This window comes from Dasypus novemcinctus, chromosome 13 (assembly GCF_030445035.2).
Source record: "Dasypus novemcinctus isolate mDasNov1 chromosome 13, mDasNov1.1.hap2, whole genome shotgun sequence".
NCBI classification, from domain to species: domain Eukaryota; kingdom Metazoa; phylum Chordata; class Mammalia; order Cingulata; family Dasypodidae; genus Dasypus; species Dasypus novemcinctus.
Window position 1 is genome coordinate 97,701,530 of NC_080685.1, and position 16,368 is coordinate 97,717,897.

General features: G+C 38.4%; 1 protein-coding gene across 7 annotated transcripts in view; it reads right to left on the reverse strand.

The window, feature by feature from the left end:
- Positions 1 to 762: 762 nt before the first annotated feature.
- The window catches only part of LPGAT1 (lysophosphatidylglycerol acyltransferase 1), a 97,353-nt gene continuing 81,747 nt past the window's right edge, over positions 763 to 16,368 (reverse strand). For 5 of the 7 annotated variants that reach the window (XM_058275168.2, XM_004481004.5, XM_058275167.2 and 2 more), the window contains 2 exons: positions 9,732 to 9,841; positions 763 to 6,923 (listed from right to left, as the gene is read on the reverse strand). In XM_058275168.2, the coding sequence (XP_058131151.1) occupies positions 6,772 to 6,923; positions 9,732 to 9,841 (262 nt within the window). In that variant the 3' untranslated portion in view covers positions 763 to 6,771. The remainder of the gene's footprint in view (positions 6,924 to 9,731; positions 9,842 to 16,368) is intronic. The other 2 variants (XM_058275170.2, XM_058275169.2) reach the window with 1 other exon arrangement.

Consider the following 16,368-nt stretch of genomic DNA (forward strand, 5'->3'; position numbering starts at 1 on the left):
TACCTATAGGTGAGTCCTCAGGGATGGCAGTCTTAGGACAGAGTTGGCATGGAAATTGATTTCCTTAAGACTAGGGTGTTGAATACTCCTTGGAAAGTCTTCATGAAGCCAGGGCGGTACGTACCTATTTGTTGGCAGCCTTTGGCATTCCTTCTAACCTGTTTTCCAACAATCCTGGGTTCCTCTTCCTAGCCTTCCAAACTCTTCTCTTTCTATTTTTAGGTACCCATTTTCTTTGCTCTGGACCTGATACATATATCCACTGGTAAAAAACTGAAGATAAGACCTTTTCAGGTTATTTTGCATTAAAAAATAAAACGAAGGACTGAGGATATAATCACTGATATTTAAGGGGGTTTCTCGAATATGACACTGCTAAGATAGTTGCTATAATCACAAGGATAGTTGAATATTCTCTCTCGCCTGAGGTAACTAAACTTTGAGAGGTTCAAGCACCATCTTCAGAAAAGTCTCCCACTGAAAGTATTCTAAGCAGAGGCAACACACTCTTTCCAGGGGACTACTCAGGAATGAGCTTCCTGTTATGCTGCATGTTTATTAAAAAAACACTCTTCCAGTTACCTCTTTTGTAAAATGAGTAAATAAGAGTATTTGTTGGACTATGAAAACGAGTCTGCTTCATTTCCAGTAGCTTGTCAATCTGCCTCCCGTGTTCCATTTGAGTGTGTTTACATGTGATCTTGATTATTGCCACTTAGTTTATGTGTCTCAATCTAAGAGTTAAGAACAAGGTTATCCAAGTCCTGAGAGATAAAAATTTATTCATTTATATCATATTGGCATGTTATAATATGGTCACACCTGCTCATTCAGCTGACTTTTTCTTATAGCCAAGAGGACCTTTTTTTTTTTTAAAAAATACATTTTTTTTTCAGCAGGAAGAAACATTTAAAAATCCAATTTTTATATTACTTGGGAATTTAAAACAATGACTTTTCCCCACCCCATCTCATGAAGAATAGGGCTGGTCAGCAATAGATCTCTGAGTGCTTCAAATTTGCTTTCAGGCCTCTCCCCATAATTTGTTCTTTGTCTTTCACAGAAACTACTTCTAGGGAAAAAAATTACAACCTCACCAAAACAGCAGCCTAAATTCAGACAGAAAAAGAAGAGGTAGACAATGTAGCTATTTAACTTATTTGGTAGACTGTGTAAGGTGTTTTATTAAAATTTTTAAGTGGGATCAAATATAGTCTGCAAATACCTCAACAATAGATGTTTTAAATGTTCAATGCAAAATCTTAGAGATGTCTATATCACAGTTTACTTAGCTTGAGTAATGAAAGCATAAAACCAATGTTAGAAATATGAAAGCTTCCCACACACTTCAGGAAAAGTTTGCTTTTGTCAAATTTCTTCAAAATCAGAAGCATGCTCTGTAGGACTGATGTTAAATGATATGGATTCCTGAAAGCAGTAAGTAGATAAACTATGAGAAGTATATTCAACACTGTTTATAAAAAAAAGGGAAGGTGGGGTGGGATGGGGCAGTAGTGTATGCTCCTACCAGTTCTTGAAAGCCAAATGTTAGATTTTAGATTCTGCCAGCCAGATGTTAAATGTAGCCATTACTAAAAATTAAATTATATAAGCTTAGTGCTGACAGTAAAAGTGGTTTCTGTTTGAGTGTAACTTGTATAGGGTAAGATCATAATAGATCACAAAGATTGAATGACAAATTTATTGGGAAATAAGTTAATGGATATGGACGCAAGTCCGTTTTTCAAATCATCGCTGAATTGCAACCGTAGGTTGGCCATGATGCAAGACTTAGGCAAATGTCAATTAAGGTATCTGGCAAGAACAAACTGCTTTATGGAATTTCCAACTAACTTGCATATTTTATTTGCTAATTATGTTATACATCTTTGCTCTCAGTAAAATTTATAATTACAAATGTACTCTTGTATAAATAATTTTTTTCCCCAGGAAAACAGATTGTTAAACATTTACCAGCACACCACTGGGCAAGGAGAAAGGGAAGAGGGGGAGAATATTTTAAAACCTTATGAAGGAAGTGTGTTTTTCTATTTGGTTTTTCAGTTTGCTCTTGGCATCCAGCTGCCATGGTGTGCTCTAAATGCATGCCTTCAGAGATGTTAATGCCAAAATAACTCCTGTAAAACACAAACATCCCATCCCCACTACTAAGAATTGAAAGCAATTTACTTGAAAAAAAATCAACTTTATTTTTTCTAGGTTAAAAAAAATAGAACCAGCTATTAATTTTTGTTGATAAAATGCTTCTTTTGGTGTTTACATCTAAATTTCTGAAAAGATGAACTGATGACTAAAATAATTCCAAATGCATTCATCAACCAGATCCACATGTGACCAGCCCTTTACAAAAATTAATTACAATTGCCACAGCCTTTACAGTCATACTTAGCATCCAATACAACATGCACAAAAAAGGAAAAGTCAATAAGCTGAAGTAAACATTTCGGCATCAGGAAAACAAAAATCCATTTAGATAAAATAAATACAACGTTGTAATAACTGTAAAGAAAACGAACACTTAGTACAAACAATGGCAGTTCAATATATAACTGTTTCATTTACCCAATTCTAAAATAAATTACTGAAAAATGCATAGACTCCATACATGTAAAGAGCTTGTACGTTACAGTCATGAGTTTAAGTTTTACACAATAAAAATGAAACCATTCAAACTGTGTGTATACATTGCAACTAGAATATACTTAAAATTTTTTTGCTCTTTGTTTAAAAAAATATTAAATGTAAAAATCCTCAAATGGAAAATTTGCAGAAAACCCCATATTTTATCTTCCATATGGCTACAGTCACCCTCCCCCAACAGTTCAGCACCCTCAGCTTATTCCCAGGGTCCAATTCCTAACTGTTGGGGATTGATGCAAAATGATTATAATAAAGCACCAGGCAGTGACTGCTCCAGAGAACACCCAGCCCCTTTGTGATCTAGAAATTTCCAATTTAGGTGGTTTTGGTCCCATGCATATTCATCTTTACCCTTCATAAATTGAACCACTATACCTGCTGCACAGTGCTGCTTCTGACTTTGCCTTCGATGTTAACAGATGTGGGGTTCACAGCACTGCCCGGCAAAAAATATGACGAACCATTTTTATCCATCCTTTATGGATCAGAGCTGAACATATTCATAAAGGTAACTCTGAAGTGAAGTTCCATATAACGACTTCAAAGAAGGAATGAAGAAAACAGCTAGCTCTTCCCATTCAGTGCAAATAAAACATTTTCTTAAATATAAAAAAATTCTAATTCCGATAAGAATAGCCATAATTGAAGACTACTTTCTATGATTAGAACCATGTCCACCTAGTCAGAAGATACTTTAGGGAAGTGATTGTCAAAAAATATTACTAAGACAAATCTACAAGTAGTCAGTAACATGAGCAGAGAATAACGAGGCATTCTTAACACCCATTCAAACAACATTAACACGACAATGATGTTCTGAGGTTTATATTTGGTGATTTAAGATTTTGTTTTCATAAAATGGCTGGAGAGTAATTTTAATACCACCAACTCTTCATTATTTAGAAATCTGTCTTCTAGCTCATGGATTATTCAGGCTTTCGTTTCTCCTCTTCCTGATAGTTATGTCTCTTTCTTTCTTTCCAAATCAATTCACTGCTCATTAACACAGTCATAAATACACAGGCAAGATTAATTAATAAATGACTCAAATACATTTTTTTTTAAACAAGTAAGCATCCTTTGAAGAAGAAAAAAAGTTTGATGAGAATAGAAATTCAAACTCCTAAATAAATTTTTGGCTTACCTAAGATTTATTACTGGATTAATTGTCCACGTATCCAAGTAGGGATTGTAGGAAATGGAGGGTTAGTTGTAATATTAATAACTACTTAATAATATGACAGATCTGCTCATAGCTATCTCTTTTTAAAATCTGCTGAGATTCTCAATTTGCTTGCCCACCCAAAACATTTTCCATTCTGTAATTTTTTCTTTTCCTTCCACTGACTTATAATTACTCCACAATATATGTATATTTCAACACCAAATCTTTCTTAAGAGTGAATTGCTGGGTTAGGTCCTTTTTATAGTTACTGGACCTGCCTGTGGCCAAGCAGATGCTATCATTATGGTGACTGGTTGATAGCAGGATTCCAGTACTGAGTTCTTAACCCTCTCTGCTGTGGGAATCTTGGCAGACCAGCTGAGATTCTACAAGCTACTGGTATAAAACTGGCATTGTTTCATTTTTTCCCCCCTTGACAAGATGTATATGCTTTAAACCTTTCATCTCACTTCACAAAGAAAGTATAGATCAGGAATTTTTATTCAGCTCTGTACAGTGGCATGTTGCTGCTTCCCCAGACTGCCATATAAAAACACTGATTCTCTCTTTACATTCCCTAGTGCAAGCAGGGAAACTCCAGTTACAGGTAAGGAAAGCGCTATCAATGCTCTCAAACATTATTTTGCAAACAGAAGAGAGAGACATGTTGAAAAAGAATCAAAGAGGGACAGGGCAGATCAAATACACATATATTTACAACTCACAGATCTTTTTTTTTTTTTAAATTAACTCACATCTATTAGTATTTGTCACTCTAGAGACTGTTGAAATGATACTACACTTGAAAAGTAAAGCCTCTTACAGAACAGTTTGTTTAATGTATACTGTATATTTAACATCATGTTCCTTTGGAGCACAGTAATGGCAAAGTGGCCCTAAACCACATTTATGTATGCATGCTCATATTTTTTATAAGAGAACTGGATACTCCACCGTGTGGCTTACTTAGCAAAGAGAAAAGGGTCTATTAGCTAGGACTGTGCATGCCAAACTTGACAGTGAGGAACTTAGTCCCCAGATGGCCACATCTCTGTTAACTGAAGTGTTTGCTGGACCTCAAACAGAAGTATCTTAAGCTTCTATTTGCCTACCATCATCCACACCTCTAAACTGAGATTGGTTTCATTTGCACACTGTCACTGTAGGTGGGCACATAATCAAATCCTTAGGCTTTTAAAAACTGCATCTTACAATGAACATAACCAAATCAAGCACATTAACATGTCTTCTGCATTTTTATCGGTAGGAGTATAATAGTCAATGAGGTATTTCAGTTAACACATCATTCTCTTTCACATGTGCAGAATTATCTTAAAAGATGAAGCTGCTGTGGGCTTTTATTTGGTGTTGATTTATCTTTCCCACTTAACTGGGGGAAAATTCACATCTTTTCAGTTTATTTGGTTTATTTGATAATGGAAAACATTATCCTGTATTTATTACTTTATAGCCTACTTGTCAAAATTGTTATTTGTATGATCAGAAACAAGAGGGGAATCTACAATAGTTATATCACAGAAAACTACCACTGACTTACTAGGATCTTATAGCCCCAAACAGAAAAATACATTTTATCTCCACACTGGAAGTCCAGGTTATTTGATGTGTACTGATGCAGTGCCACTGGTAACAGTTTGGTTCTCCCTTGAGCTAAATTTCATCAACATAATGACAAACAGAAAAAAAAAAGGCACATTTTCTAGAAATAGAAACTTGACTTCATCCTCTTCAAAAGCAACTGGAAGAGCTGGGAAGCCTTTCACGTCGGCCTGTCTCTGGCTACACGTGGCCTGAGAGAGGCAGCTCCCGGGGATGAAGATGGAGCAGAGGGCTGCCTGCACAGGTTCTGGAGGTGCCATGTGACAACTTACCACCAGTGTAAGGTCTGGCTCTAGCTCTTATTTTTCTCATAAACTATTTCCCCTTAAGTTGATCCCTCAGATGTTTTACATTAATTTGTTTTAACCATTCTTAAATGCATTTAGTGCTTGTATGCCAAAATGAAGAAGGAAAAAAAGCCTCTACACTGTAGATAGAACCATTATCTCAAGGGTGCAGTGCCTAGTGCAGAGGCACTGGGAGCATCAGTACACAAATAGATGTGACGAGACAAGACAGCCTCGCACAAATCCCACTCACTGCTTATGCTTACATTTATTTTCAAGCTCTATTACTAATCCTTCGTGATATTTGCATCTCATAAAAGTGCATTTTGTAAAAGACAATTATCAATCCATGATGTGTCTTCTATACAAATCAAGTGACCCCTTTATATAAGGGAAAGCACTAGCACATGTAAACATAGTGTTGGACTGAGCTAGCCCAGGCGGGCTTTTTAAAGAACACATTCTAGCACCAGAATGTGTTTAAAAGACACTGCTTTCACCCCACAGAGAATGCCTGACATTGTACCTCACTTAGTTGTTAAAGACTGGAGTTGGTTACTGCAAATGGCAGGGAAACAGTTCAGAGGTGCCAACTGGCTCCCCTCAAGGTTCCTAGTATGAGCTGGTGGAAATGAGGGCTCCAAGAGGACTGCTGTAATACAGAATACTACCTAGGAGAAACAGATACAACTTTCTGAGTTTGAACTAAATTATCAGTATATCTGGTGGCAATAGATTTTCTCTCAGCCTTCTAGGATGATTTTATGATTTCCACTTCTCCTAATGTGGTGTTTGCTTAAATGTGTGGTAGAGTGTATCTTTTTAAAACATGAAAAGTTCTTAAAATATATTAACAGGTCATTATATTACTGAACCTCATTTTCACAGAGTTTTAAAATATCCCAAAGGGGGATAAATATTAATCCTTCCATTGAATTTCCTTTGCTTTTTTCTATATTCTGATTTGCACATGTAAAATAATGCACATTTATAAAAGTCTGAATTCCTATGGTGCTCTTGACAAGTCCAAGTCAATTCCTAAAACAGGCAATGGTAAAAATACTGAAGGATGTTATACCACATATAGCCTGACAAAAATGCAAAAGACTGTATGAGAAATATCCACATATTGCTGAGGGTCATCTCCCTGGGAACAGCTTCCTTATGGCCCTTGGGAGGAGGAAAAGCTCCTAAAAGACAAGACAGAATTATTAATTAACTTTTCTGTGGTGGTAGGTCTCCTGGAATAAGAGCTGAAAATTATTTTACCGAGGGGTTAAAAAGAGTGTCTTCCGTGACTTCCCCAATGCTCAAGAGACATTTCATGCCATTTCTTGCCTCTGAGCCTTTGCTCTCCGTTTCAGTGAATGGCTGGCTCATCCTCTGCATCCTTCCAAGATCAGGAAAAATAACACCTCTCATATCCGCCCAGCCGCTCTCTTTCATCACCATGTTTATTTTCCTCAGGGTACTTTCCCTTTCCCAGATCTGTAATGATTCCCAGCTATCTTTCTCTTTTCTACAGACCTGTTTACAGTCTGTCTTTTCCCTGGAATACAAGTGTATGAGAACAAGGACTCTGGCTATTTTGCTTCCCACTATATTCCTAGATATTTCCACAGTGGCTGAGACACAGGATGTATTAAATAGATATTAGTAAGTAATTTCTAAAATAGTACACTTTATAATAATTTCTATATTTACAAATTAAATGTTTTTGCTATAAAAAGTAATTGTCAAGCATTTACATTATTTATAAAAGCAGTATGTTTTATGAATTATATCTTAAAAACGAGAAACACAAAATAAAGAGATGTTTTTAACTTGCTCTCTAGAAAGGAAAACTAGACTATTTCAAAACAATATTACCTAAGGCCACCTTGATGCACTCTTCAGCATTTCAAACAGTCTCTGTCCTTATTGATAATCAATCCCCTACAGTAAGCTAATTCATGAGGGGATTTGCTTCTCACAAGTAGTTTACAGAAAGCCCTTTGAAGTTTCAAGGTCTATTATGCAAATAGTTTTCTTAAAAAGTGGTCTCCATCATTGTTGCTACAGTTTAAGCCAGTTATTACACGGGAAGAGAATGAGGTAAGAAAGGAGACTGTTGACCTCTTAACACCTCATACTTTCTGAGTTTACACATCCATCCCACCCTACCTTTAAAAATAAAGAAATGCTCCCAGAGGGGAGGGGCTTCTTAGCTAATTAGTCTGGCTATGAATCATAATGACACATAGTGCCTAACTCCTGTCATATTAATATACGCTATTCTATAGCCCCAGAGTAAAAAAGTTAAGGACAGAAAGGAAGGAAACCCGTTGAAGTCAAAAGTGAAACAAATCCCAAACACAAAAATTAAACCATTAAATGTAATTAACAGTATCAGCCTTTGCTTAACATCAGGCCTTGACAGTATAATTTAACAATAGCTTTAATTCCATACCAAAAATGTCTAAATAGGGAGAAAAGAGAGTATTCTGTTAATCTAAAACCACGTGAGCATCTTCAGACCCAAGACAACTTTCTGCTGACTCTCAGCTCTGCCCGCCCCCACCCCCCACATCCCTATTGTAGGTTCTAGGAAATAGGCTGACGACACAGCAAACTGTGAAAATATTTACTTTAGTGTCTGGTAATCATCAATGTTAGTTTCCTTCTTTTCTAATTTCCTTTCTTCTTCCCTCCCACCTCCTCCTCCCATCCTTATGTCTTTTTCACTTCATCATAGTTTTCATAGATGGTTCAGAATTTTAAGAATAGATGGGATGTTGGGGCAAATAGACTTTCCTCACCCCAAAAAGAAAAAAGTATAAGGTTGTACTGTGAAGACTTAAAAAGTGAACTTTATGGGAAGTGGATGTGGCTCAAACAGTTGGGCACCCGCTTCCCACACAGGAGTCCTGGGTTCAGTTCCCAGTGCCTCCTAAAGAAGACAATGAGCAGACATCGAGCAAAAAACCCGAGCAGACAACGAGCAAAGACAACAAGCACAAACAACGAGGAAGACAACAAGCAGACAACAAGTGAAAAGAAAAATGAGCAGGGTGTGTATGTGGCTCAAGCAGCTGAACATCCACCTCCCACATGGCAGGTCCCAACCTGGTACCTCCTAAAGAGAAAACAAACAACAAGCAGATAACGCACAAAAAACATCAAGCAGACAACTAGTCCAAACAATGAGCAAAACAACAGGCGAAAAACAAGCAAAACACAGGAGGGAGTGATCTGGTGGGGAAGGTGTCAATGTAGGACAGTGGGTGTGGCTTGGGTGGTTGGGCGCCTGCTTCCTGCGTGGAGCTCCCAGATTTGGTTCATGATGCCCCCTAGGAAAAAAAAAACATGGGGCAAACAGCAGGTGGGCAGGCAGGGGGGCCAACTCCGGGGAGACAAAGTGACTCAGTGGTTGGGCACCAGCTTCTCACCTGCGTGGTCCCAGGACCTCAAAAAAAAAAAAAAGAAAAGGAAAAAAAAAAAGAAAAGGGAAAAAAAAGTGAACTTTACCTCTGCATAAAGAAAAAAGTATGTAAAATGCAGTTAAAAATTATCTTAAATGACTGCAATATAATACTATTTAAACAATCAAGTACAATGCCAAAACTGTAGTTTTTCACACACTGTATTTCTGTGTATTCATTTGAATTAGATCCTTTTGTTTAATATATTCATCATTTTGATACTTATCTACTGGCTGATGAAGGGCCTAAATAAATTGAAAATATATCTGTCTTTTAAAAGCTTCTGTGTCAAAGGTGTTGGTGGTGGGGTGGTATATGGGAATCCTATATTTTACGCATGATCTGTAAACCCACAATTTCTCTAATAAAGAAAAAAAATTTTTTTTAAATATTCTATGCTGAAATTCTTAAATACAGAAATGCTTCGATTCCCTTAGGGTATCTGAAGGATCAAAGAATTGTTATCCCCCTAAAAGTACATCTTTGGAATTATCAGTAACTTCAGGAATATATATATATATATAGGACACTGTGTACCTGTTTTATAAAAATGTGATAAGAGGTCCTCTTTTTCAATAAACCTTTGATAGAGCCAATCAGCAAGGTCATCATCAGTCTCCAGGGATACATCTTTAATTGGAAAGATCCTATTAAGAATTAGGGGGGAAAAAAGGCAAAACTACTTTAATTCAGAAGTCAAAATCATTCAGAACTACAACTTTGTTAGTTGATTAAAAAGCTAAAGAAAGTTAAAGAATCACTTTCGCTTGTATGAGGGTTGATTTCTTCAGTTTTTCACATAAACTTTTAAAGAAGTTGATTACACAACCGAGTTCATTTATTCATTCAAACGTTTACTAGAACCTATTGTGTTAGAGTCATTGTTAGACACTGATAGCATACTATTATGTTTCCTATAACTAAGAATACTTGCTGAGAAATAATCATGTCTTACCATGTTTGTGGGTTTAAGTAGGAATGGACTTAAGAACAGATGAAATTTTAAAATGCAGCTACTTCAGAAAACATTTATTGAGAGTATCTTAGCAATGTTCTTTCTGGTAGGAATGCCTGTGAACCAGGCAATGTTCCGAATTGGTGCGTTTACACTAACTATATCAGAGATGGACAACTGGTTTCATATGAAGAGGACCCACTCTTACTGCCTGGACGTGGCTGTGCAGATCATTATTCTGAAGGTTCTGAGACCATGTCCTAACTCATGAGGAAATAAGCTGTGATGACTAGTGTCTTCCATGGAAGTGAGAAGAGAGAAGGGCAACACGAGTACTGTGTATTTGCTGACCTTAAAAAAGAGTTTCTTTTCTTCCTTTACAATTTTGTGGGGTATTTTCTTCAAAAAAATTTTAACAAAGGTATAAATGTATACAGTTTAAAAGTTTACAAAAGGTTTGTACAAAAAAACCCCCCAGCAGTCCCCTCCCACCCCTTCCAGAGGAATCAATTTTCACTGTCAACGGATTACCCTAGTATTTACCACCATGCTGCTTCTTTGGTTTACAGTTTTAGGCCTTATCTGACTTCCCACTATGGGAGACGAGGACTAAGCTCTTTCCTCTTCCTATCCCCACCACACGTGTATACTTCCCATCTTTCCAATGCAGTTGTAGTTTCAATTAGTGCAATATTCAGCTTTCATATTACTAGAGTCATGTAGATATATTAATAGCTAAGCTATGTAATTAATTGTGGCTACTTTCCCTTTCCTCTCCAATTACTGTCTGTGCAATTATATATATATATATTTTTTTCTTTCATTTACTTAATTTCCTATGTACGCATAAATAATTCAACCCCAAGCTCTCTGCCAATTGTCCAGAATCAATTATCTAGATCAAGAGTTGACAAACTTTTTCTTAAGGGGCCAGATAGCAAATAGTTTTGGCTTTGCAGGCTATGTTGTCTCTGTTGCAACTACTCAATTCTGCTTTGTAGTGCAAAAGCAATCACAGACAATAAATAAATGAATAGGTATAGCTGGGTTTCAATAAAACTTCGTTTACAAAAACAGGCAGCGGGCTAGCTTGCTGACCCCTGGTCTGGAGCTTCTCCTACCGCCTTCACATGCTTTAGCCAGGCTTTCAATTTCATCTTCCTGAAGAAGCTTTACCAGCCTCTGGATTTGCTGCCTGTAGTCTTCATTCTGAGAAGTCACTTCACCATCATCCTGGTGATTCTCTGCACTTCTCTCCTAAAATGGAGATAACGTTTCCGACATCTCCACGTCTTCTCTTTTTTCTACTCTTTTGGATGGAGAACATTCTTCAGTGGTTACTTGAGAATGGAGACTTGAAATCATACCTGTCTGCAAATGTCTTTTTTTTCACCAAACTTAGTTGATAATTTGGCTTGGGAATTATTTTCTTCCATTTATGCCTTTTTGTCTATTTTGAGAGATTTTTTTCATTTGACTTCTAAATCTTTTACTGAGCACTTATTTTTTTAAATCCTATTTTAAATTTCTAACAGGTCTTTTATTGTTCTTTTTTATAGCATGAATGTTTCTTTTTTACAGTACGCTATTATTGTTTTATTGTTATAATATTTTATCTCTGTGAGAAGTTTTAAAAATTATGATGGGTGACCAAGGTGGCAAAGGCAGAGAAAGAGAGACATTTTAGGGCTCTGGCCTCTGCAGAACCTTTAAACAACTAGTAAGTACTGTCAGAAATATCTTTCTCCAAACTCTAGAAAACAGTTGAAGGACTACAGTAACAGGGCAAGTGCCAAATCAAGAAAAAGCCTACTTAGAAGTGCTGGGATAGCTGCTTCCTGGCTAGCCCTCCCCGCCCCCTCACGGGCTTAGCACAGAGACGGCCCCCATTCTCACCGTGCCCCTGGTAGCAGTCCTGGAGGGACAGAGCAACCCTTGTGCACATACGGGGAACATGTATGTCTAGCCAAATCTGTCTGGTCGTGACAGGTTCCAGAACTTGCCCTGCATATAGAAGGCAGTTCACAGAGCTCCCCTACAGAATGCTGTGGGACAGCAGCCAAGTGGCTGCTTGGGACAAAGGAGTGCTGGTTGTAGGATACACAGTGCAGTGCCCAGCACCACGAGGAAACTGTTTCCTAGGGAAGACGCGACATCTGTATCGGTGGAAAATGGGGAATTCCTAGGGCCACACACACATATGCCTTTAAGACAAGACACACGGGCATAAAGGCCAGGGAGGCCCCTGCGCTTTGGCATGGACCTATTCTCTAGACTCTCTGTATGGATAAGCCCTGAAGGAGAGCCTAACACAGCTCAATCTGCAAAGACTGGGAAAGGTGTTTTCTTTTTTTCCTTCCTTAAAAATAAATAAATAAATGAATAAGCTACTTGTTTTCAAGGAAAGCTCTGTCATAACACTTAGCTGAATACAAGCTAAAGGAATAGACATCTCAGAGTCTAAATTCATCTTAGAATCTAAATTCTAGCAATAATACATTAAAATAATAAAATACCCAGGTTTCTAAATTAAGGGGGAAATGGAAAGGACAAATGAGTTTATATGGCTATGAGTCTCTAAAAAAGAGTCTGGAGGATGTCAGGATTGCCCTTATGCACACCTGAGCAGAGTCTCAGAGAGAGATAAAGTAGATACAACCCCAGGTATTGGTTGAGGGCTAAAGGGACCCACAGTTTCTAGGGTCATGGCAGATGGGGTTCACTGCTATGTCAGTTGGCCCTTCTTTGGAGCTGGTGTTTCTGCGTGATGGAGCTGGACACAGACGGGATCTCTTTTCACAAGGCTTTCATGCTACTTTACTGGAATTGTAGTTGGTGCTAGGGTTTAAGATATATCTAGGGGATTTGAATCTTTGGACTGACAATATGATAGCCAGGCCCTGAGCCTCAACAGACTTCAGCTCCTACACTCTGATTTATTGGACTTACCCCACTCAGCTAACATGGAGTTGAAGAATGTCAACCACCACACCATGGAGCCTAGAGTGCCTACAACTGAAAGCAGGAGGATTGCATCCAGTATCCATGTGGAATCTAAGCCCCCACTTGACATAGATGGAATGGACACAACCAATCCAAGGTCCAGAGAGAAAATGTGGCATTGGTGTGGGAAAAGTGGACATGGTGGCTGATGGGTGCGGGGAATGGGAGGAAGAGATGAGATGTGGAGGTGTTTTCAGGACTTGGAGTTGTCCTGGGTGGTGCTTCAGGGACAATTACCGGACACTGTAGATCCTCCCAGGGCCCACTGGATGGAACATGGGAGAGTATGGGCTATGATGTGGACCATTGACCATGAGGTGCAGCATTGCCCAGAGATATACTTACCAAATGCAATGGATATGTCATGATGATGGGAGTGAGTGTTGCTGTGGGGGGAGTGGTGGGGCAGGGGTGGTGGGGTTGAATGGGACCTCATATTTTTTGAATGTAATATTTTTACAAAATGAATTTAAAAAAAGAAAAAAAGAAAAAAAAAATATCCAGGTTTCAACAAAAGGTTATAAAACATAAAAAGAAACAGGAATTGATGCCCCGGACAAAGGAGAAGATAAATTAGAAACCATCATTGAGGAGGACCAGACCTGGGACATACCAGGCAAAGACTTTTAAAAAATGGTCAGGGAGCAGTTGTGGCTCAAGCAGTTGAGCACCTGCTTCCCACATGGGAGGTCCTGGGTTTGGTCCCCAGTGCATCCTAAAAAAGAAAAACCTCAAAACAAAACAAAACAAAACAAAACAAAACAAATGAAAAAAAACTCAGGGGAGTCGACGTGGCTGGCTCAGTGGTTAAGTGCCAGCTTCCCATATATTGGGTCCAGGGTTCAATCCCTGGCCCTGGTACCTAATTTAAAAAAATAAATAAATAAAATAAAAAAGAAAAAATGGTCCTAAATTGCTCAAAGAGCTAAAGGAAAACATGGACAAAGAACTAAAAGAGGAAGCAGATTTGGCTCAACTGATAGAATGTCCACATGGGAGGTCCGGGGTTCAAACCCAGGGCCTCCTGACCCATGTGGTGAGCTGGCCCATGTGCGGTGCTGCTGCGTGCAAGGAGTGCCATGCCACGCAGGGGTGTCCCCCACGTAGGAGAGTCCCATGCGCAAGAAGTGCACCTTGTAAAGGAGAGCCACCTTGCACAAAAAAACTGCAGCCTACCCAGGGGTGGCGCCGCACACTCAGAAAGCTGACATAGCAAGATGAAACAAAAAGAGACACAGATTCCCGGTGCCACTGACAAGAATACAAGTGGACACAGTGAATGAACATAGAGAGCAGACAATGGGGGGGGGGGAGAGGGGAGAGAAATAAAATATAAATCTTTGGGAAAAAAAAAAAAGAGCAAGATCTAAAGATCTTTAAAAAAACAAACAAATAAACAAAAAAGAACTAAAGGAAATCCAGAAAACAATGGATGAACACAAAGAGAATATCAATAAAGAGATGGAAATTATGAAAAAGAACAAAACAGAACTAAAAATCAAAGTAAGAGAAATGAAAAATTCCCTAGAGGGGGAAACAGATGTGGCTCAAACAATTGGGCTCCTGTCTACCATATAGGAGGTCCAGGGTTCAATGCCCAGGGACTCCTGGTAAGGGCAAGCAGGGTCACAGAGAGTGCCCGCCCTGTGTGGGAATGCCGCCCAGCGCGGGAAAGCCACCTGCTCAGAAGTGCTGGCCAATACTGAGAGCTGGTGCAGCAAGATGACGCAACAAGAGACACAGAGGAGAAAAAATAAGATGTAGCAGAGAGGGAATTGAGGTGGCACAAGAGAGTGATCACCTCTCTCCCACTCCAGAAGGTCCCTGGATTGGTTCCCAAAGCTGCCTAATGAAAATTTAAGCAGACACAGAAGAACAGACAGTGAATGGACACAGAGGGCAGACAACAGGAGGAACGGGGGTGGGGGTGGGGGAAATAAAAAAATAAATCTTAAAAAAAAAAAAATTCCCTAGAGGTGTTCAATAGCACTTAGGAGCTGGCAGAAGAAAGGATCAGTGAACTTGAATATAAGACAATTGAAATAATCCAGTCTGAGAAAGAAAAAAGGAGGAAGAAAAGTGAACGAGAAAAGAGTTTGAGGAACCTATGGGGCACCATTAAACATATATATAGTAGCATTTTGGGAGGCCAAGAAGGAGAAAATGACAGAAAGGGGCAAAGAAATAATGGTGGAAAACTTCCCAAATTTAACAAGATAGGAATATACATACCCAAGATGCACAAAAAGCTCAAACAGGGTAAAGCCAAATAGACCCACACGCCCGCATATTATAATCAAATTGTCGAATGGTGAAGATAAAGAGAATTGTGAAAGCTGCAAGAGAAGCAATGTATCATGTACAGAGGAGCCTCAATAAGATCAAATACTGATTTCTCATTGTAAATCATGGAGGCAAGCAAGCAGTGGGATTGTATCTCTAAAGTGCTGGAAGCAAAAAACTGGCAATCAAGAATTCTGTATTTGGCAAAACTTTCAAAAATGAGGGAGAGAGTAAGACACTGCTAGATAAACAAAAGCTGATGGAGTTCGTCACCAGACTAGCTCTACAAGAGAGGCGAAAAAGAGTTCTGTAGGCCAAAAGGTAAAGACAATAAACTACTGGTTGAAGCCAAATGAAGAAATAAAGATCTCTGGTGAAGGTCATGACTTGGGTAAATATAAATGCCAGTATGGTTGTGTTTTTGGTGTAGCCCCACATTTCACTTGCTACAGGATCTAAAAGGAAAATGCATAAAACATAACAAAAAATCAGTAGTTGTGAACTCATAATGTATAAATATTTAATTTGTGACAACTAAATAAAGATGGAGGAATGGAGGGGTAAGGAGTTTAGGGAACTATTTTGTGTTTGAAATTAATTATTGAAATTAATTATTGAAATTAATTTAGTATCAAAGTAAACAAGATTGTTATAGATTTAGGATATTAAATTTAAGCCCCATGGTAACCACAAAGATAGTATTAGAGAATATGCAAGCTCACAGCGACAGAAATTAAAATACAGGCTGCCAGGGGTGGGGGCACAGGGAATGGGGAGAAAATGTATAATGGATGTAGAGTTCTGTTGGGGGAGATGGAAAAATTTTAATAACAGAAGATGGTGAGGATATCACAACATTGTGAATGTGATTAATCCCACTGAATGATCTACTTGGAAGAGGTTGAGTAGGGAAAGTTTATGTTGTATATATGT